Source organism: Malus sylvestris, chromosome 11 (assembly GCF_916048215.2).
Source record: "Malus sylvestris chromosome 11, drMalSylv7.2, whole genome shotgun sequence".
Taxonomy (NCBI): Eukaryota; Viridiplantae; Streptophyta; class Magnoliopsida; order Rosales; family Rosaceae; genus Malus; species Malus sylvestris.
Genome location: NC_062270.1, coordinates 4225287 through 4248217, shown reverse-complemented (window position 1 = coordinate 4248217; position 22931 = coordinate 4225287). Strand labels below are relative to the sequence as shown.

At 39.9% G+C, this 22931-nt stretch overlaps 2 protein-coding genes across 20 annotated transcripts in view; one reads left to right on the top strand and one right to left on the bottom strand.

Annotated features, from left to right (window-relative positions):
• The window catches only part of LOC126589217 (putative disease resistance protein RGA1), a 120256-nt gene that overhangs the window by 40213 nt on the left and 57112 nt on the right, over positions 1 to 22931 (bottom strand). For 12 of the 19 annotated variants that reach the window (XM_050254428.1, XM_050254429.1, XM_050254431.1 and 9 more), the window contains exons 4-5: positions 22817 to 22857; positions 3760 to 5682 (exon numbers count right to left, since the gene is read on the bottom strand). The exons of 2 other annotated variants lie outside the window; for them this stretch is intronic. In XM_050254428.1, the coding sequence (XP_050110385.1) occupies positions 3760 to 5682; positions 22817 to 22857 (1964 nt within the window). Of the gene's footprint in view, positions 1 to 2667; positions 3052 to 3180; positions 3332 to 3457; positions 3624 to 3759; positions 5683 to 9343; positions 9472 to 9557; positions 9797 to 12561; positions 13053 to 13179; positions 13325 to 13796; positions 13842 to 13961; positions 14322 to 14816; positions 14894 to 22816; positions 22858 to 22931 lie in introns of those variants that run through there. 5 more of the 19 variants (XM_050254425.1, XM_050254426.1, XM_050254420.1 and 2 more) reach the window with 5 other exon arrangements.
• On the top strand, positions 714 to 12379 carry LOC126589228 (60S ribosomal protein L10-like). Its single transcript, XM_050254458.1, has 4 exons — positions 714 to 1308; positions 1795 to 1876; positions 1992 to 2065; positions 12101 to 12379. The coding sequence occupies exons 1-3, from the start codon at positions 797 to 799 to the stop codon at positions 2061 to 2063; spliced, it is 666 nt and encodes a 221-aa protein (XP_050110415.1). The 5' UTR covers positions 714 to 796; the 3' UTR covers positions 2064 to 2065; positions 12101 to 12379.

Genomic DNA, 22931 nt, shown 5'->3' with positions numbered 1-22931 from the left:
CAAGGACTCTTAAATCTCCCACTGTCCTATCATTTAATGGGCCTAACACTTAAGCACGACATAAAAGCTACTTCTCTACTTTCTAATCGACATTTGGAGAGGAAGTGACATTCGATCAAAGCTACTTGCATAGTTTCCTAGGTCGACATGTACTGAGCGCACCACTCGACCAAGGTGCAGTTTGGGATTGAGGTGATTAAAAAAAAAGCTGGTATGAAAAAAGCTGGGAGCTGTTTTGTGTTTGGTAAACATTCAGCTTCAGCTTTTTTTCACAGTTTTGGGTGAAAAAAAACCAAAAACAAAAAGCTGCAAAACCCAGCTTTGAAAAACCGGTTTTTTTTCATATCTGTTTTACATAAAAGTTTACCAAACACTACAATACTGCTTTTTTTTTTCAAAAGCATTTTACAAAAAAGTTTACCAAACACTCTACAGCTTTATTTCACAGCCGCTTATTTTCACGGCACAGCAGAAACAATTTTTTTTCAAAGCACATCAATATCAAACCAGCCCTAAAAGTGGTTAGAACACACTTTAGCCGAGCTGTAGACCTGAAGAACATGAGTCGGGTCCAACAAGCAACCCAAAACATTGATTTGGGCTAAATCCACCGACCAGCCGACCCAAGGTTCCCATGACGCAAGCCCGTACGCACAAGCTCCACCATCGCCTTAGGGCTTCCTGTTTCAGAGACTATATATACAAACATCGAACGCTCATTTCTTCTTCTACCAGCTCGCTCTTTCTTCCCCACCCAGAAAATCTAGGGTTTTGAAATCCATCCGCCGCTGCCGTCATGGGGAGAAGACCCGCCAGATGCTACCGCCAGATTAAGAACAAACCCTACCCGAAATCCCGCTTCTGCCGCGGTGTGCCCGACCCCAAGATCCGAATCTATGATGTCGGCATGAAGAAGAAGGGCGTCGACGAGTTCCCCTTCTGCATTCACCTCGTGTCCTGGGAGAAGGAAAACGTTTCCAGCGAGGCTCTTGAGGCGGCGCGAATCGCCTGCAACAAGTACATGACCAAGTTCGCCGGCAAGGACACGTTCCACCTGAGGGTTAGGGTTCACCCCTTCCATGTCCTCCGAATTAACAAGATGCTTTCGTGCGCCGGAGCCGATAGGCTTCAGACTGGTATGCGCGGAGCTTTCGGGAAGCCGCTCGGGACCTGCGCTAGGGTTGCTATTGGGCAGGTGCTGCTCTCTGTTCGTTGCAAGGAAAGCAACAAGAGCCACGCAGCCGAGGCCCTCCGCCGTGCCAAGTTCAAGTTTCCCGGCCGCCAAAAGATCATTGAGAGCAGGAAATGGTATGAATTATCACTTCTGGGTTTTTTTGAGCTTATAATCTTAAAAGATTTAGTTTTTGATTTGTATGTTGTAAATTCTCGTGAGTTGTGTAGAATTGAATCTTTTTCTTGTCATAAGTAGGTTACAGATAAACCATATTATGTTGTAATATTGACATTTATCATGTTTTTGTTGAATTATTATCACTTTAATCTGTTAGATTTGGATTGTGAACTCTAAAACTCAAAACCCAGAACGCAAATTTTGTTTTTGATTGTTTTGTATCATGGGTTCTGTAGAATTTGACCTTATTATGCTTCAAGTTGGTGTAGTTTGATTCATGGCATTGTAGATAATGTGTTTGGAATTCGAGTAGTTTGATATCTACTAGTGATCATGAATTCAAACTGGAATGCTTCAATGGCTTTCGGTCATTGATTTCGGGTAGTTTATGTTGATGAATTGTTTAGAATCGAACCTTATGTTGCAACTTTGTAACTTGTCAGGGGATTCACCAAGTTCAGCAGAGCTGACTATGTGAGGTTGAAGTCTGAGGGACGAATTGTACCTGATGGTGTCAATGCCAAGGTTTGTTCATTTCTTCCGATTTAGCATGTTTCGTTTTACAGTTAATTGCTGGAATTGAGTTTGGTTTTCTCCTATTTCTTTGTACGAATTAGCGATCCATTTGTTGTTTTTGCAGCTTTTGGGATGCCATGGATCTTTGGCGTTGCGTCGTCCTGGTGGAGCATTCATTGATGCTGCTGTGAACTGATTCCATGTAATCCAACTTCCGCTAGGGATTGTATTCGTGTAATCCAAACTCCGTTTTTGTTATGATTTCCGTTTACTAGATTTTGCGTTTAAGATGTTATAATTTTGGGCAAACTTCTATTGGAGTCGTATTTCATATTTTGCGTAATGTCTTTCGGTTATATTCAATGTCACAAGAATTCTGTTCTTTAAACTATTTGTCTTGAGAGATCTATATTGCATCCTTGCCTCTCTTTGATTTTGTTACGTTGATATAATTTCCATCTCTGTTAAATTCTTCACAATTTACAGAAGATGTTAGCTTTATTGCACCAATCGACTGCTCGCATCTTGCAACTATCCTCACCCTCCATTGTCAGTTGACATAAATGGACGGTTTATCATTAATATGATACAAAAATTGAACAATCCGGATTCTCACTCTTCAATGCCAGTTGACATAAATGGACGATTTATCATTAATAATTTAATATGATACAAAAATTTAACAATCCGGATTATAAATTTTTCATCGTGATTATACGTTGGGAGAATCCATGCATGGGTGTTGATCGGAATCCCAATGCTCCCCTTACAAATATAATACCAAAACACCTTAAGAAAAATATAGACAACAAATTTCAATCCTTCTCACATATTGAAGAAACAATGCAATTGAAAAGAATTTGGTGAGAAATAAAAAAATTGAAAATGGTTCAACAGTTTCAGATTCACAATGCCACTAATCGAGGAACTCCACAGGTCCTCTGGTTCGTCGGAAGTTGTAACTCCCGATTGTCAATCGAAGCTAACGAAGCAAATGCCAGTTGAGAAGAGTTGCTGAATTAAAATCACAAGGAGAAACAAGTCTGGGCCAGTGGAACGAAGGATAATCCGCTGAAGGATGAACAGTTGAGTCCGAATTCGTTGGCATCGTATATTTCTCAGCATCCTCATGAGACATTTGAGAAATTACATGATCCAACTTTAGTGCCAACAGCAAGTAGAAGCTGCATGTAATTTAAATTACTATGAGTATTAACTTTCAACCTAATTCTGTATAGTAAAACAGATAGCCTGACAGGACTGCAGCAGAAAAGCTTGCACACTATAAGTTGCAATTTTGGCAGCAGGAATACCTCTCCTCTAGCATTTTCGTTTCCTATCCGGTAGAATTTTACATCCTCAACACAACAGCATACCCTGCCACCGCTGAGGCATAGTGAGTTCCATGAACGAAAAAAGCCCTTGAAGACTCTCATGATTGATGTTGCCGGATTGAGTTTACAGCTATTGAGCATCATGAAAAACGCCACAGCATACGAAAAGATATATAGTAAGGCAGAAGTCAACAGTAGAATGTATTGATCAATTAGAAGTAGAAGAGAAGAGGAGGTGTGGGTTTGAAAATCTTACATGACTTCATTTCAATGCGAAAGTTTGAGCCATTTGGAGTCGTTTGTACATAAAACTGGAATACGAGTAATCTCGGAGAAGTGTGGCCTTGCACACCATGAAATTTGGTTTTCCCAATACACATTTGTTGTAGCTTCAATCCAAATGTTGTCTCAGAAGTCCCAAACTGATATAAAAGAAGAGGGAGAAGGATAAAAAATTATGTTATACTAGTTTAAATTTGAGTGTAGTATTAGCGGAGACGCGGAATAAAAGAAGAAACGTTAGCTCTGTAATTTGATTTCAATAATTTTAAAACTTACTATGGATTTCTGGAATGTGAGAAATCTTAGGCCAATCTGTGCCGCTGTCCCTCCTGCATCTTTCCTCTAGAAGGGGATGACATCCATAAATATTCAGAGTTTGTAATTTGGTGAGGCGTTGCATAGCTTGGACACTTGGCAAATTCATCAGATTCTTGAAATACCAAATCGTTAGCTCTGTAAGGGATGCAAGGCTACCCAACCATTCTGGCAAAGTCTCCACTCCCTCAAAAGAATTTATGTCCAAAGATGTTAGAGAAGTGAGGTGTTGGATTTGTTGAGGCAGAGACTTGAGCTTAGGCCAACCCTTTAACTTTAAGCTTGTAAGATGCATTAATGATCCAACTTCAAAATCAGGGAAGGAATCCAGCTCCTCCCAGAACCCACCGATTGTCAAATCACGGAGAGAATTGAGGCTGTCTAAACTTGGAAGAATCTCCAAATTAGGGATATCTCTTATTTCCAGATACTCAAGAGAGAGTGGGAATTGCAGGCTGCTCACCCAACTTTCTAATCTTTCACAATTTCTAATCCTCAGATCTCGAAGGGAGGTCATGGTGCGCAAGTCTGAAGTAGATTGTACACTAATGCACTCCTCCTCGTCAATTCTGCTACTTTGGGCACAAAAGGACGCTAGCTTTGGGCAACTCCATATCCACAGTTGTCCAAGACTAACGCATTCCTTCTCCTCCTCCTCAACTCTCCTACTTTTGACACCAAACCATGATAGCTTTGGGCAACCCCATATCTGCAATTCCTGAAGAGAGGGACATTGTTGTGGGAGAGCAGGTATGCTTGATAATTCACGGCAATCCAAGATTCTCAATTTCTGAAGAGAGGCGGTGAGGGACACGCTGCCCTTCATTTCAATGGATGTCAGATTATTGCAATCCGTTATAAACAATTCCAAGAGAGAGGCCCATACACTCAATGGGCCTGATAGTCCATTGCAATACTGTATGCTCACTTCCACGAGATTGGGCCATAAACTCAATGGGCCTGATAATCCATTGCAACCCCATATATTCAATTTATGGAGACAGGTGCAGTTCTTTAACCCACTCGACAGGCGTGACAATCGTCCACAATCTTCAATCTCTAATTCCCGTAGAGATGCCATGCCCCTTGTAATTGGAATCAACTCTAGACTATCACATCTCTTAATACCCAGTTCCTCAAGGAGTGGGAGCGTATCTAGCCCATTTGGCAAATGCCTCAGCTTTTTGCAACTCCAAACACACAATCTTTCAAGAGAACCGCAAGAACCGATTACATCTTGGGTAATACAAGTCAAATCATTGCAATAATTTATATCCAAAGATGAGAGATTATTATTCTTCTTCAAAATCCCTTGAGGCAAACAAGTAAGCTCCTTAATACCTTCTATTTTGAGGGTAGTGAGAGTTGTTAATCCACTACTTATTTCTTCTATTGCCGTTCTACTATCACAAGAAGATATCTCCAACTTTTGGAGAAATGGAAAATGACTCGGAGCATTTCTCAATTTGGAACAATTTTTTACGGTCAACATCTCGAGACAAGGAAAAACCACAACTTTTTTTCTTGACGTTGTTGGTGCTTGCATCCATTCATTTAGATCACCACACATAGAAATATATAATACTTTTAGCTCTGGAAATAAAGTAATTATCTCCTTACTTGTCGTGGCTACATTGTGGACAAGATCATAACCATAGAACTCAGCTCCAACACATTTCAAGTTAGCCATTTTGCTAATCTTAAGCTCTGTAAGATTGGGTAGATGACCGAGCGGTGGGACTCCTTCACATTTTTCGCATCCAAGTAACTCAATCTTCTTCAATTGGTTGGGCATTAATGACCCACTCATCATCCACGTTGGAAACTTATCGCCCATGAAGTTTTCAATACTTAAGCTTTCCAACTCAAGATGTGGTCGGAGGCCTTCTAGGACATCTTCCTCCATGTTGTTGTCAGTTGTTGACCTATCTTCTGTCCAATTAAAGCTCAAATGGTGTACCTTCGTCTTATCCTCTAACTTAGCTTTCTTTGCTTCTTCTCCATTCTTTATGTGCTCCAAATTACAAACAATTAATTCACCCTTCAATTGTTTCAAGCTAGCCAACTCTTCAATTCGATGACCAATCTCATTACCCACCGAAAAGTAAGGTAATGTTCGAAGGCAAGTCAACCGTCCTATCCCTTTTGGGAATTTGATATCCTCAAAATAAATATGTCTTAGGTTGATCAAGTTTAGCAGTTCTTTTGGAAACTCTTCAAGGGCACAATTCACTGCTCTTAATGTCTGAAGGTTATAGAGCTTGCCTATAGATTTGGGGAGTGCTTTGAATCTTGTTTCGGAAATGTCAAGATACCTTAAGTGTTTCAGCCTACCGACTGAAATTGGAAATCCTTCAATATTAGCATTACTTAAATTCAAGACGCGTAAAACTTTGAATCGTGGAAGAATGTTAGTAGGAACTTCACCATCAACGAAAAACAACGACCTCAATTTCCCAGCACTTCTTGCTGGAATATTTTTGAGTGTAGAAGTAGAGACCCGAGCAACATGTCGAATCTCAAGTGTATTATCTATGCCACATAAGTCTCCCATCAAGCTTTCGGATTTGGAGACAAGTTCTGCCAAATCGTGAACACGATCGTGCATCTTGCATGTAGAAATAATGCCTTGATAATCCATTGTAGCATCTTGAAACAATGAGCTCTGCAATAGAATATCAAAATATTCATTGCCTATGTCCTCCATATCTTTATTTTCGCTATGCGAAGAGTGGAGTTATCCTTGAGCCATCCAAAGTTGAATCAAGTTATCTCTTTGAATTTGAAAGTCTTTCTCGAACATTGAGCAATATGCAAAACATTGCTTCAATGATGGTAATTCTAAATTGTCAAAACTCAACTTCAAGACAGGCATAATTCCATCTTCTCCTTTCGGTAAGTTGTTCCATATTCTACTGTTTTTAAACAACGACCACTCTTCAACACTATTTTTAGTGTGCAAAATGCCTCCCAAAATCTGTTGATTGGATGAGAGAGTTTCTATCACATAATGATCTATAGTTATCGTAGTTAACTAACTAAAGTTGATGAAAAAAAAAAGAAAAAGAGGGAATAGTTCTATTTAAATTCAAAGGTCTCCAAGACAATGCAGAAAATACTTGAGTCATAACAAAATATTTCATCTAATAATGATGTTGTTGGCTTAACTAAAAAAAAAAAAAAGAGAAAACGATATGACCAAAAAAAAAAAAAGAAGAAGAAAGGAAATTTCAAAGGTGTTCTAAAACAATTTAAAAAAAAATTTAATGAAAAAGACTTGAAAATTTTGAGTTTTAACGATAAAGACAAAATAAAAGGTAAAATGAATAGTACCAAAATTGATTTTTTATTGTAAAAATGTAATTTTATGTTAAAGTGAGTAGTACCGAAATTTTTTTGTTAAAGTTCTCTTTAAAAATACATGACCCATGGCTATCATCAATGCACATGAAAAAGTTGAAGTCAAATACTTTAAATTTGACTCAGCTTCTGTCCAATGCATAAAAAAAGTTTGAGCAAAATAGTCATATTTGATTTTGCACTTTACTCAACATATGACTATGCATTTAATTTCAAATGTTATATTTGAATTTTATTTAATTTGTTATATTTAAAATTTATTTAATGTGCTCTAGAAATGATATAATACTAGAGTGAATTTAACTCTAAACTCGACTTTAAAGTTTTGACTTTAATTTCTTACATTGGAGATAGCATAGCAAATACCAATTTGAGTCATAACAAAATAATTCATTCTGCAATCACTTTAAGCCGGTGAACTAATTTAATTGGTTTTAACTAGATTGGTTCCTTTTGCTGAAGTTTTTACACCTTTCGTAAGACCAATCTATGTAAATTGAATTTTCCAAATTCGAACACAAGTCAATCATTTTGCAAATAATATAACCAAAATTCAAGGGGCTTATATATGTTTGTTTGCTATCAAATATCAACCAAATTGGTGACCTTTTAGTCATCCATACATTCATGTATCGAACATGAATAAATTGACCGTATTGGTACCAAGTAATATTTTCATAATAAACTGTTCTTTTTATTTTATTTTATATACATATAGACAATTAAACGAACCCTGAACGAATGAATTTTTATAGAGATGATCTTCAAATGATTATTACGAAACTGTTTTTAACGATTAACATTCTTCAATACTTTTTATTTGTGCAAGATGTCTCCCAAAATCTGTTGATTGGATTAGTGAGTTTCATAGGTGTCCTAAAACAATGTAGAAAACAGGGACTCATATAAAATAAGAAGTTTTTGCTTACTTAATTTTGAATCCCCTTGCCTAAAAACCAAAATCTAAGCCATGTGCAAAATGATATTAGCTTCCATTAATTATGGCTTTTGACGAAATTGCCAAAATACCCACTAGTTAAAACACGTTTTATTCTTGATTTGTTGGGGGTAATGAATTAATTTTTTCCACTTTCTGCCTTGTTCAAATCAATAAGTTGCTAATTTTGGTTTTCAATAAGAAAATGTTAGAGAGATCACATTTTTGTATATCATCTAATGTGTAAGTAATGTGTACATGGAAGTTTTTACTCTCTTCCAAAAACCAATCTACGCAAATTGTACGTACTCTCAAAATTCAAACTCAATTCAATCATCTTGCAAATTATATAAATGAAAATATTTGTAAAGAATATGTGCAAATATCATGTTATATATAATACGTAATAATAGGACTCACCTTTGCAACCAACGGAACACCACCACAATTTTCAGCAATCTCCCTTCCTATTTTCTGGAACTCAGGAGCTATATGAGCACTGCTACTGGGGAAAGCTCTATCTTTCATGATGGACCAACACTCATCCACAGATAGTTTTCCCAGCTCATGTCTTTGAAGTAGCTTTTCTGCGATTGATGCGACGTTGCCGTTGCGAGTAGTGACAATAATTTTGGATCCCCCAGAAGAATTGAGCTTTGACAAACAGTCCACCAAATGCTCCCATTTTCCTTTATCTTCATTCCAAACGTCATCAAGTACGAGTAAGTATCTTTTATCTTTCAACTCTACTTGCAGGTTTGTAAGAATTGCATTCTGGTTATCTTTTGAAGGGGCTTTTGCCGAGTTAAGAGATTCTAAAATCTGAAGTAGAATGATATTGACGTCAAAAGTGTCAGATACACAAATCCAAATTTTTTTTTCAAAAAACTTGTCTATCGAATCCTCATTGTAAACTGACTTGGCCAATGTTGTCTTCCCGAGGCCTCCCATTCCCACAATCGCCATAACCGCAAGATTTTCTTTATTGTATTTGGAGTCGGTCAAGGTTGTGACTATTTTTGACACATCAGCTTTCCTTCCAACGGGTATTTCATCTTTGCAAAAGAATGCGTCGGTTTGTCTGTCCCATCTAATCCCCTGAGAGGTTGCATCTTTATTCTTGGAAACTAGTCCAAGAAGAGATGCTTCACTCTTGAGATCCACCAAGGATGCATTGATCTTCTGAAATTTAGGCGCCATTTGAAGTCGAAATGCAAGTGGATTGGAGAGTGAAAAGAAGTTCAGAACCTTTTTCTTCATATGGTTTTGGATTTCGACTTTACGCCGATAACCTTCGTACTCGAGTTCATCCAAGACATCCTCAGCATCATGAGCCACGTCTTTGAGTTTCTTCACCCATGCCTCTATTGGCGGATCTATTGGAGAATGAATACAAGTTAAATGCCTTGTCAATGTAGCATGTGTGTGCGGGATTATAAGACAATTCAAAAATATATACTACCTTGTGGTTTGTCGGCAACACTATTCAACAAAAGTTCAATTTTAGTGAATGACTCTTTAAGCTTTTCGAGTTCAGCTTTGAAACCCCATGCAAATTTGAATTCTTTCCGAGCAAGTGAAAGCACATTCTTCAGTATTCCCTCCGCAGCAAAAGTAAGCACAACTTCAGCTGCCATTCCTTCAATTCCCTGCAACTCAGCTAATCACAGTGTTTAATTTCTCTCTTGGATACAAATTACAGTACAAGGGCAATGGAGGATGATATGGTAGACAACAAATGTCGGTAGGTTTAACTTTTTATAATGTGAAGGAGGTGGTGCATCCAAGAATTGGAGGATATATTCGATCCTTTGCTTAGACTAGTTTAGTTCTTTCCTTACTTGGTGCTTCCAAGTATGTTACATTTTGAATTTAATTCTTTGCTTTAGACACGTCTAGTCTCTTCCTTCCATAGTTCTTTCAAGTATCTTACGTTTTGAATTGAATTCATCCTTGTTGGTGCCTTGAGTGTACCTCCTTCTCCTTTCCCTTTCCTTGGGTGTTCCTCCTTGTCTAGATTCTTAATATACATATGAAAATATGTGCTTCCAAGTTTCCGCAATCTTCCCTTGCACGCTGTAGGGAAATACTTTTACCTTCTAACTTATGAGAACTTTCTCATTCACTTGTTCTTTCCTTCCTTAATGCTTCCGAGAATCTTACATTTTGCTAAATTGCTTTCAAGTTCTAACTCCGTTTCTTGATGTCTTCACTGTACATACTGGCCCTTATGTCTCATCGATGTCGACGTAACACTTTAGCTCTTTTTCACCAAATAATCATAAACAAGAAATCATGCGTTCATTAGAGGGTAACACTCCATATACACAGTTAATATCAATCAACAATTTTGAACCCCGATACGAGTAACTCACTTTTTTATCTACAGCCCATCTTTAAACCTTCTCATTCTTTCTAAAAGCACCCGCCGCTTCTATCCAAGTATCCGGCTGCTTCCCCATTTTTGTTATTCCTCTCCAGAAACTTGTCAACTTCTCTTCTTCTTCGTCCTCTCTGATGTGAAATTCATGTGCTTGCCTTAGGTTTACGCAACTCTATTTCTTATTGTATCAATCAAAGCCCGTTGTTAGGCCCATAAAACAAAATTGGGGATATAACATTTTCAAGCCCATTCACTTAGCCCATGGGTTCAGCCCGGTCTTCAACCCCATAAAAAAAACGACTTATATGGAATAGGTTCACTATCACCATAACGTTTCAGTATGATAATACAATATAATTTGTAAGTTTTCTTGTCATGACATTGCATTATTAAACAGAAATACCACATGGCGGTGAATCTATTATATATAAGTAGCTCCCTTGTTTTTCACAAAACCGAGTCTTTTTTTTTTTTTTTTCAAGCAACAATATTTGGGGTGAGAACCAGGGCTAAGCTAACGAGTCGGACTTAAATTGGAATTGAATTCGCCATCTACAAGAGTCCAGAGTTGAGCTTACAGCATCCCACTTAAAAGTAAAATAAACAATCGATGCATATTTCACTTTCAAGTTTAGACAGCGTCGAGTTAATAACAAATACATGTTCAGCACAACAAAGAATAACTTATATGACATAATTGTTCTACTTCTACAATCAATCACAATCGACTACAAACATGAAAGCTTTAACAAAAGAATATCTCCGTTCATCCGTATATCTTAATGTCATGGAAGAAAACCCCTGCATTGACGCTCACCAAACAGGTCCACAACGCTTCGTCCCTTACAGTCTACATACAGAATTGAATTACACCGAGAAGCATACGCTGGCAAGCAAGCTCAAGAGTCGCACGGGAGGACGAACCAATAGAAGAGGAGATAAGTGAACCATTACAGACCAGTTTTGGCACGCTTCATCCCGCTTGAAGTGAAAGGAGAGACACTACCATATGGTTGAGGGCTCTCTTCTCGCAAATTGGATTTCAGCATGGCTAGTTCTCTCAACTGTTCCCTCTTGTAGTAGTCTTGTGACTCATCCTGAAATGAAAAATGAGAATTTAATATCCATGATTTTTGTGAAAAAAATGTGATTAAAAACCAAGAAGCACTTTTATATGAATGAAGGACATATACGTATTGTCGACTGAGGGAAGGAGAAATCAGTTTCATGATTTGTTGCAATACGTATTTGAGAAAAAAAAAAGATACTTCATAGCGTAAAAGCAAGATAAAGTTATTAAATAATAACTTTGTGTGTGTGTTTGTGCGTGCAAACACCTCCAATAATATGTTTTTGTTAACCATTAAACCAACAACTTCAAATTTAAGATAGCAACGTCCTTTAACGCACTGTCAAGTTATATGGGTGGCTTACATTCGGAAAGCTATCTACTGGAATATCCAAGCGCAATATCCTCTTCACAATGTAGGAACTTGGGCTTGCAGGTGCAACTTGCCACTCCATATTCATCCCTTGTGGACCACCTAATCTCTGTTACATTATGCAACCAAAGCCAAACTATTGAAACTAGACGCATTCATTGATGCTGCTGTGAACTGATTTCATGTAATCCAAACTCCGTTTCTGTTATGATTTCCGTTTACTAGATTTTGTGTTAAGATGCTATAATTTTGGGCAAACTTCTTTTGGAGTTGTATGTCATATTTTGCGTAACGTCTTTTAGTAATATTCAATGTCACAAGAACTCTGTTCTTTAAACTATTTGTCTTGAGAGATGTATATTGCATTCTTGCCTCTCTTTGATTTTGTTACGTTGATATAATCTCCATCTCTGTTAAATTCTTCACTATTTACAGAAGATGTTAGCTTTATTGCACCAATCGACTGCTCACATCTTGCATCTATCCTCACTCTCCAATGGCAGTTGACATAAATGGACGGTTTATCATTAATATGATATAAAAATTGAACAATCCGGATTCTCACTCTCCAATGTCAGTTGACATAAATGGACGGTTTATCCTTAATAATTTAATATGATACAAAAGTTTAACAATCCGGATTATAAATTTTTCATCGTGATTATACGTTGGGAGAATCCATGCATGGGTGTTGATCGGAATCCCAATGCTCCCCTTACAAATATAATACCAAAACAACTTAAGAAAAATATAGACAACAAATTTCAATCCTTCTCACATATTGAAGAAACAATGCAATTGAAAAGAATTTGGTGAGAAATAAAAAAATTGAAAATGGTTCAACAGTTTCAGATTCACAATGCCACTAATCGAGGAACTCCACAGGTCCTCCGGTTCGTCAGAAGTTGTTACTCTCGATTGTCAATCGAAGCTAACGAAGAAAATGCCAGTTGAGAAGAGTTGCTGAATTAAAATCACAAGGAGAAACAAGTCTGGGCCAGTGGAACGAAGGATAATCCGCAGAAGGATGAACAGTTGAGTCCGAATTCGTTGGCATCGTATTTTTCTCAGCATCCTCGCGAGACATTTGGGAAATCACATGATCCAACTTAGTGCCAACAGCAAGTAGAAGCTGCAGGAAAAAATTTACTATGAGTATCAACTTTCAAACTAATTCTGTATAGTAAAACAGATAGCCTGACAGGGCTGCAGCAGAAAAGCTTGCATACTATAAGTTGCAATTTTGGCAGCAGGAATACCTCTCCTCTAGCATTTTCTTTTCCTATCCGGTAGAATTTTACATCCTCGACAGCATACCCTGCCACCGCTAAGGCATAGTGAGTTCGATGAACGAAAAAAGCCCTTGAAGATTCTCATGAGTGATATCAAAGTCCAATGAGCTTGCTGCAAAATGAACATTTCATATGGCTACTCTCATAATAATATCACTCTCGATAATTTCAGCAATAAAATAGGTACTCAACAATCATCAAGTTACTCAAGCGATATCAATTACAGACACAAAATCAACAGAATTCAAATCACTGTGCATATGATTCATAAATTACAAGTAGCCCCAAAATTCTAAGTCTAAAATCTTCATAAGAAAGTAATTACAGCAGTTCTATAATTATATTAACATCGTTAACCTAAAAACAAGTCTGGGGATATTATAAACAAATTTCCTCATTGTGCAGGCACCAATGGAATAAGCAAACTGCAGGAGATGGAAGCAACAAATGTGATAAATCTACCACTACCATTGTGATCAGGATAAAAAATCATTAGCTTGCAATGGATGAAAGTATGAACTAATATCTACAAGTAAAACAACAAACACCACATTGCTGGGAAAACATATCTTGTGCATCAGTACCTAGACTCTGCTTGCACCTACTGCACATTTTTGAGTAAGAGCGTCCTGAAAAAACACCACAGTATGCTAACAGAATTATATATGCCATTGGAAATCACAACATATGTATATTAAGTCAACTTAATTACTAGAAGAGAAAAGGGGGTGGGAGTTTGAAAAACTTACGTTGCTTAGTTCAGTGCGAAGTAAATTGGTGAGGTGTTGCATGGCTTTGACCCAACCACTCTGGTAAAGCCTTCACTCCCTCAAATAGTCGATACATAAAGCAGTTAAAGAAGTGAAGTGTTGAATTTGATGAGGCAGAGACTTGAGCAATGGCCACTTGTTCAAATGTAACGATTCAAGTTTCAGTGATCCAGCTTGAACATCAGGATAGAAATTGAGCTCCTCCCAGAAAGTGCCAATGGCCATTTTTTTTTCAATTTCTTCCATTATTGCAGACCTTCTAGCAGATTTAAACTTGTCATAGTACAATGCTTGGAAATATCATCTAGCATAGCAACTGAAGATTCTTTTGCCTAATTTCTGCAAAAATGGGGGTATTTGACATTTCATCATGTTACTTAAGAGATGTGAAATAGAGATAAAGAAATCAACCAAATTCAAATCACTGTTCATAAATCACAAGTAACCATAAATTATATCAGCCCAAAATCTTCATAAGGATAATAACAAAGGAATTGCAGTAATTCTATATATTATATGAACATGGTTTTACATGACTACAAATCTTGGCATTACTCATCTAACACTAGTTGGGCGCGGGCAGTATGTGATTAAACAAGATTCAATACTATGATGGATATTCAAGCTTGCGGTTCAGCACTTATACAGATGAACTAAATAAAGTAAGCATATACCGAACTGATGTTGCCGAAACTAATAAAGATAACATGTAAAACAGAATGCCCACATGGTACCACGAAAAGAGGCTTGCTAGCTTGATAAGGACTGTAACTTAAAGGTATATCATTGAGAAGGAAGGTAGATCGAGAGAATTAATATTTTGTGCATCAGTACCTGGCCTCTGCTTGCACCTACTGCACTACATCGTTCCAGTTGCGTAGTTTCAATCCAAGTATTGTCTCAGGTCTCAACTGATCATTTAAAAGAAGAGGGAGAAGGATAAACAAATTATGTTATACTAGTTTAAATTTGAGTGTAGTACTAGTGGAGACACGGAATAAAAGAACAAAGGATGTAAACATATAACGTCAGCTCTGTAATTTGATTTCAATAATTTAAAAAACTTACTTATGAAGTTTGGAATGTGAGAAATCTTAGGCCAATCTGTGCCGCTGTCCCTCCTGCATCTTTCCTCTAAAAGGGGATGACATCCAATCATATACAACAACAACAACAACAACAAAGCCTTTTCCCACTAAGTGGGGTCGGCTATATGAATCCTAGAACGCCATTGCGCTCGGTTTTGTGTCATGTCCTCCGTTAGATCCAAGTACTCTAAGTCTTTTCTTAGAGTCTCTTCCAAAGTTTTCCTAGGTCTTCCTCTACCCCTTCGGCCCTGAACCTCTGTCCCGTAGTCACATCTTCGAACCGGAGCGTCAGTCGGCCTTCTTTGCACATGTCCAAATCACCGGAGCTGATTTTCTCTCATCTTTCCTACAATTTTGGCTACTCCTACTTTACCTCGGATATCCTCATTCCCAATCTTATCCTTTCTCGTGTGCCCACACATCCCACGAAGCATCCTCATCTCCGCTACACCCATTTTGTGTACGTGTTGATGCTTCACCGCCCAACATTCTGTGCCAAAAACATCGCTGGCCTTATTGCCGTCCTATAAAATTTTCTCTTGAGCTTCAGTGGCCTACGACGGTCACACAACACGCCGGATGCACTCTTACACTTCATCCATCCAGCTCGTATTCTATGGTTGAGATCTCCATCTAATTCTCCGTTCTCTTGCAAGATAGATCCTAGGTAGCGAAAACGGTCGCTTTTTGTGATCTTCGCTAGATTGCTCTGGTCATTAGTGTGGATAAGTATATAAATAGATAGAGATAGGAAAACAAACACAAGATGTACGTGGTTCACCCAGATTGGCTACGTCCACGGAATAGAAGAGTTCTCATTAATTGTGAAGGGTTTACACAAGTACATAGGTTCAAGCTCTCCTTTAGTGAGTACAAGTGAATGATTTAGTACAAATGACATTAGGAAATATTGTGGGAGAATGATCTCGTAATCACGAAACTTCTAAGTATCGGAGTGTGGTGTCGTCTTGACTTGCCTTATCTGTCTCATAGGTAGATGTGGCATCTTCTCTGGAAGTTCTCTTCCTCCATCCAGGGGTGGTATCTTTAACTGGTGGAGATGCACAAGGTAATGTATCAATTTCACTTGAAGCTTACTTGTAGTTTCAGTCTTGGTCAAGCGCGATACAAACCATGTAGTAAGAGTCCCCCAAGTCGCCGAGCTAGGGGGTCTGCTGAAAGAGGTGACAGACAAGGTAAGCAATCAGAGCTCCGACTGATTGTTCACCTTCTCCCCATCTTGCAGCAGCATGAAGGATAAAGAGAAGAAAAATGAGAAGAGATGATATGAGATACTTTTGCTTTTGAAGAAGTAACTTTCCACAGGCTTATTCTTGAACTGAGCTGGAGGGTTTTCTGGTTTCCTCCAGAGTATAAGGCCGACTGAAGAATTTGAGGGTCAAAACAAGTCCATCAAATCTAGAGTACGTTCCACCCTGCTGATATGGGATACTTTTGCTTTTGACAGAGTAATGGATGTATCGGCACGTGTGCTGTTACGCTTGTCTCCACATGCTTCCTTGTATCCTTCGCACTTGCCCTATCTGTTCCTCAAGCAGATGCGGAATCTTCCCTGGAAACATAACATGTTGAAGATGAGTACTCGAGAGCAATGCCAGGTAAGTAATCAGGTAAGGGGTTCCAGGCAGTCAGTTCCTGGCTGGAAGCTTGATTCCAAGTGCTGACTGATTGCTCTCTTTCTCCTTGTCTTGCAGGTAAAAACAAGGCCAAAGGAAAAGACAGGGAAAAAGCATGATATGGGATACTCTTGCTTTTAACCCTGATGATATGAGATATTCTTGCTCTAGTATAGCTTGTTTGCAGAGGTATTATCGGGGGGAAAGAAAGCTGAATATTTCGAAAGGCTTCGTTGGGAGTGCCCTCTCAGATATGATGAAGGGTTGAGCATTTTTGCAGGTCTGCCTGTCCGTTGGGGATGGAGGTCGACATATATAGGAGTCTCCCTAACAACAAGTAGTAATGCTATTCCTTTACCCTGCTTGGTCATAGCACGGTAGTGGGAGCTGCCAGTTTCACATGTTTTAACTCTGTCAGAGCACTTTGAAAAAGTGGTCTGTGGTATCTGGCTCTCGAGATTCGGAAAACGATGCCTCTTCGAATTTTGAGAAAGCAATCATGCTGGGGGTCTGGCTCTTGAGATTCGGAGAGCAGTGTCTCTTCGATTTTTGAGGAAGTAATCATGTTGGGAGTCTGGCTCTTGAGATTCGGAGGGCGGTGCCTCTTCGATTTTGGAGCAAGCAATCCTGTTGGGAGTGTTGTCTCGAATGTGAGTAAAGGTTGGGCATGTTTGCTAGTCTACCTTGCCACGAAGCACAAAGGTTGACACACAGGGACTTTCCAATTATCCAGCAATGGTACTGTTCCTTTACCCTCTCTTCGCTTTTGAGAAAGTAGTCATGTTGGGAGTCTGGCTCTCGAGATTCGGAGGACGGTGCCTCTTCGATTTTGGAGCAAGCAATCTTATTGGGAGTGTTTTCTCGAATGTGAGTAAAGGTTGGGCATGTTTGCTAGTCTACCTTGCCACGAAGCACAGAGGTTGACACACAGGGACTTTCCAATTATCCAGCAGTGGTACTGTTCCTTTACCCTTATGGGTAATAATATGGTAGCTAGACCTTCAAAATTTATGTGTCTAAACTTTGTTAGTGTTGTTTCTTTGCTATTCTTTTACCTTTCTTGGTCAGAGCGATGTAGTGGGAGCTACAAGCTTCACGTGCTCAACTTTGGCAGAGAACTTTGGCAAAGTTATCTGTGGTACCCATGAGCTATTGTTGCGTGTGACAGGTGCAGACAAGGCTAGAAAAGTAGGTGCCTCTTCGATTTCTGAGATCGGCCCTCGTGGTCTCTGAGCAGCCCAGCTTTTGAGAAAGCGAGCGCCTCTTCGATTGATTCGGAGAACGATGCCTCATCGATTTTTGAGAAAGCAATCATGCTGGGGGTCTGGCTCTCGAAGATTCGGGAAGCAGTGTCTCTTCGATTTTTGAGAAAGTAATCATGTTGGGAGTCTGGCTCTCGAGATTCGGAGGGCGGTGCCTCTTCGATTTTGGAGCAAGCAATCTTGTTGGGAGTGTTTTCTCGAATGTGAGTAAAGGTTGGGCATGTTTGCTAGTCTACCTTGCCACGAAGCACAGAGGTTGACACACAGGGACTTTCCAATTATCCAGCAATGGTACTGTTCCTTTACCCTCTCTTCGATTTTTAAGAAAGTAGTCATGTTGGGAGTCTGGCTCTCGAGATTTGGAGGACGGTGCCTCTTCGATTTTGGAGCAAGCAATCTTATTGGGAGTGTTTTCTCGAATGTGAGTAAAGGTTGGGCATGTTTGCTAGTCTACCTTGCCACGAAGCACAGAGGTTGACACACAGGGACTTTCCAATTATCCAGCAGTGGTACTGTTCCTTTACCCTTGTGGGTAATAATATGGTAGCTAGACCTTCAAAAATTATGGGTCTAAACTTTGTTAGTGCTGTTTCTTTGCTATTCTTTTACCCTTCTTGGTCAGAGCGATGTAGTAGGAGCTGCAAGCTTCACGTGCTCAACTTTGGCAGAGAACTTTGGCAAAGTTATCTGTGGTACCCGTGAGCTATTGTTGCGTGTGGGAAGTGGGTGATTGAACAGTAAGATTCATGTGTTTTCTACTTCCCCAGAAGTCTTCGACAGAATGCCCATAATTTCCGCAAAGCTGAGTGTGCGTGTGACAGGTGCTGACAAGGCTGGAAAAGTAGGTGCCTCTTCGATTTCTGAGATCGGCCCTCGTGGTCTCTGGGGAGCCCAGCTTTTGAGAAAGCGAGCGCCTCTTCGATTTCTGAGATCGGCCTTCGTGGTCTTTGAGCAGCCCAACTTTTGAGAAAGCAAACGCCTCTTCGATTTCTGAGATCAACCCTCGTGATCTCTAAGCAGCCCAACTTTTGAGAAAGCAAACGCCTCTTCGATTTCTGAGCAGGCGCCTCTTCGATTTCTGAAGCTCCGTCGAGTGCAGATTTTTATAGGGGCTGGCATTAAGTTCCAAAGCACACTTGAATCTCCACCAGTAGAAGCTTCATTCTTGCACTTCTAAGATCTTGATTTATCCGACCTCTTCCCTCTTCAACACCTTTGAAAATGTCTGGCCCCTCCGACCGTCGTTTTGACTTGAACCTTGTTGAAGAGGCAGCCCCGCCTTCTCCAGACAACATATGGCGCCCATCCTTCGTCTCCCTTACTGGTCCTCTTACCGTTGGGGATTCCGTGATGAAGAATGATATGACCGCTGCGGTGGTGGCCAGGAACCTTCTCACTCCCAAAGATAACAGACTACTTTCCAAACGGTCTGATGAGTTAGCTGTTAAGGATTCGCTGGCTCTCAGTGTTCAGTGTGCAGGTTCTGTGTCTAATATGGCCCAACGCCTATTTGCTCGAACCCGCCAAGTTGAATCATTGGCGGCTGAAGTGATGAGTCTCAAACAGGAGATTAGGGGGCTCAAGCATGAGAATAAACAGTTGCACCGGCTCGCACATGACTATGCTACAAACATGAAGAGGAAGCTTGACCAGATGAAGGAAACTGATGGTCAGGTTTTACTTGATCATCAGAGATTTGTGGGTTTGTTCCAAAGGCATTTATTGCCTTCGTCTTCTGGGGCTGTACCGCATAATGAAGCTCCGAATGATCAACCTCTGATGCCTCCTCCTTCTAGGGTTCTGTCCAGTACTGAGGCTCCAAATGATCCCCCTCCGGTGCCTTCTCTTTCTGGGGCTCTACCGACTGCTGAGACTTCTCCTAAGCAACCTTTGTGAAGGCTCCCTCTTGTGTGTTTATTTTGACTCATGCATATGTACATATTTGTAGCTTATCGGGGATATCAATAAATAAGCTTTCATTCATTTCAACGTATTGTGTTAAATACACCAAAGCCTTCTTCGCTAAGTTCTTTGAATTTTCTTTTGTTGAAGCTTGTATGTTGAAGCTTTCTGAGTGGAGCATGTAGGTTGGGGTAGTGTTCCCTTAATTTCCCGAGTGAGGAAAACTTCTCGGTTGGAGACTTGGAAAATCCAAGTCACTGAGTGAGATCGGCTATATGAATCTTAGAACGCCATTGTGCTCGATCCTGTGTCATGTCCTTCGTTAGATCCAAGTACTCTAAGTCTTTTCTTAGAGTCTCTTCCAAAGTTTTCCTAGGTCTTCCTCTACCCCTTCGGCCCTGAACCTCTGTCCCACAGTCGCATCTTCTAATCGGAGCGTCAGTAGGCCTTCTTTGCACATGTCCAAACCACCGTAACCGATTTTCTCTCATCTTTCCTTCAATTTCGGCTACTCCTACTTTACCCCGGATATCCTCATTCCTAATCTTATCCTTTCTCGTGTGCCCACACATCCAACGAAGCATCCTCATCTCCGCTACACCCATTTTGTGTACGTGTTGATGTTTCACCGCCCAACATTCTGTGCCATACAGCATCGCCGGCCTTATTGCCGTCCTATAAAATTTTCCCTTGAGCTTCAGTGGCATACGGCGGTCACACAACACGCCGGATGCACTCTTCCACTTCATCCATCCAGCTTGTATTCTATGGTTGAGATCTCCATCTAATTCTCCGTTCTTTTGCAAGATAGATCCTAGGTAACGAAAACGGTCGCTCTTTGGTATTTCTTGATCTCCGATCCTCACCCCTAACTCGTTTTGGCCTCCATTTGCACTGAACTTGCACTCCATATATTCTGTCTTTGATCGGCTTAGGCGAAGACCTTTAGATTCCAACACTTCTCTCCAAAGGTTAAGCTTTGCATTTACCCCTTCCTGAGTTTCATCTATCAACACTATATCGTCTGCGAAAAGCATACACCAAGGAATATCATCTTGAATATGTTCTGTTAACTCATCCATTACCAACGCAAAAAGGTAAGGACTTAAGGATGAGCCTTGATGTAATCCTACAGTTATGGGAAAGCTTTCGGTTTGTCCTTCATGAGTTCTTACGGCAGTCTTTGCTCCTTCATACATATCATTTATAGCTTGGATATATGCTACTCGTACTCCTTTCTTCTCTAAAATCCTCCAAAGAATGTCTCTTGGGACCCTATCATACGCTTTTTCCAAATCTATAAAGACCATGTGTAAATCCTTTTTCCCATCTCTATATCTTTCCATCAATCTTCGTAAGAGATAGATTGCCTCCATGGTTGAGCGCCCTGGCATGAACCCGAATTGGTTGTCCGAAACCCGTGTCTCTTGCCTCAATCTATGCTCAATGACTCTCTCCCAGAGCTTCATTGTATGACTCATTAGCTTAATACCCCTATAGTTCATGCAATTTTGTACGTCGCCCTTATTCTTGTAGATAGGCACCAAAGTGCTCGTTCGCCACTCATTTGGCATCTTCTTCGTTTTCAAAATCCTATTGAAAAGGTCAGTGAGCCATGTTATACCTGTCTCTCCCAAAAGTTTCCACACTTCAATTGGTATATTGTCTGGGCCTATTGCTTTTTTATGCTTCATCTTCTTCAAAGCTACAACCACTTCTTCCTTCCGGATTCGACGATAAAAAGAGTAGTTTCTACACTCTTCTGAGTTACTCAACTCCCCTAAAGAAGCACTCATTTCATGTCCTTCATTGAAAAGATTATGAAAATAACCTCTCCATCTGTCTTTAACCGCGTTCTCTGTAGCAAGAACATTTCCATCCTCATCCTTGATGCACCTCACTTGGTTTAGGTCCCTTGTCTTCTTTTCCCTTGCTCTAGATAGTTTATAGATATCCAACTCTCCTTCTTTGGTATCCAATCATATACAGAATATGTAATTTGGTGAGGCGTTGCATAGCTTGGACACTTGGTAAATTCTTCAGATTCTTGCAATTACGAATAAACAGAATTGTAAGGGATGTAAGGCTACCCAACCATTCTGGCAAAGTCTCCACTCCCTCATATGACTCTATCCACAAAAATGTTAGAGAAGTGAGGTGTTGAATTTGTTGAGGCAGAGACTTGAGCTTAGGCCAACCACACAAGCCTAAGCTTGTAAGATGCATTAATGATCCAACTTCAAAATCAGGGAAGGAATCAAGCTCCTCCCAGAACCCACCGATTTCTAAATACCTGAGAGAATTAAGGTGGTCTAAACTTGGAAGAATCTCTAAATTAGGGATTTTGACTATTATCAGATACTCAAGAGAGAGTGGGAATTGCAGGCTGCTCACCCAACTTTCTAATCTTTCACAATAGGAAATCCCCAGAAATCGAAGGGAGGTCATGGTGCGCAAATCTGAAGTAGGTCGTAGACTAATGCACTTCTCCTCCTTCTCAACTCTGCTACTTTTGACACCAACCCATGATAGCTTTGGGCAATATATTATCTCCAAGTGCTGAAGAGAGGGACATTGTTGTGGAAGAGCAGGCATGCTTGATAATTCTCGGCAATTCATGATTGTCAATTTCTGAAGAGAGGCGGTGAGGGACCCGCTGCCTTTCATTTCAATTGATGTCAGATTATTGCAATAATCTATTATCACTTCCACGAGAGAGGCCCCTAAACTCAACGGGCCTGATAATCCATTGCAATTCTCTATACTCAAATTCTGGAGAGAGGCCCATAAACTCAATGGTGGGACTCCTTCACATTTGTGGCATCCAAGTAATTTAATCTTCTTCAAGTTGTTTAGTAATGACCCACTCATCATCCACGGTGGAAACTTATTGCCCATGAAGTTTTCAATACTTAAGCTCTCCAACTCAAGATGTGGTCGGAGACCTTCTAGGACACCTTCCTCCTCGTTGTTGTCAGTAGTTGACCTATCTTCTGTCCAATTGAAGCGTAAATGGCGTACTTTCGTCTTTTCCTCTAACTTAGCTTTCTCTGCTTCTTC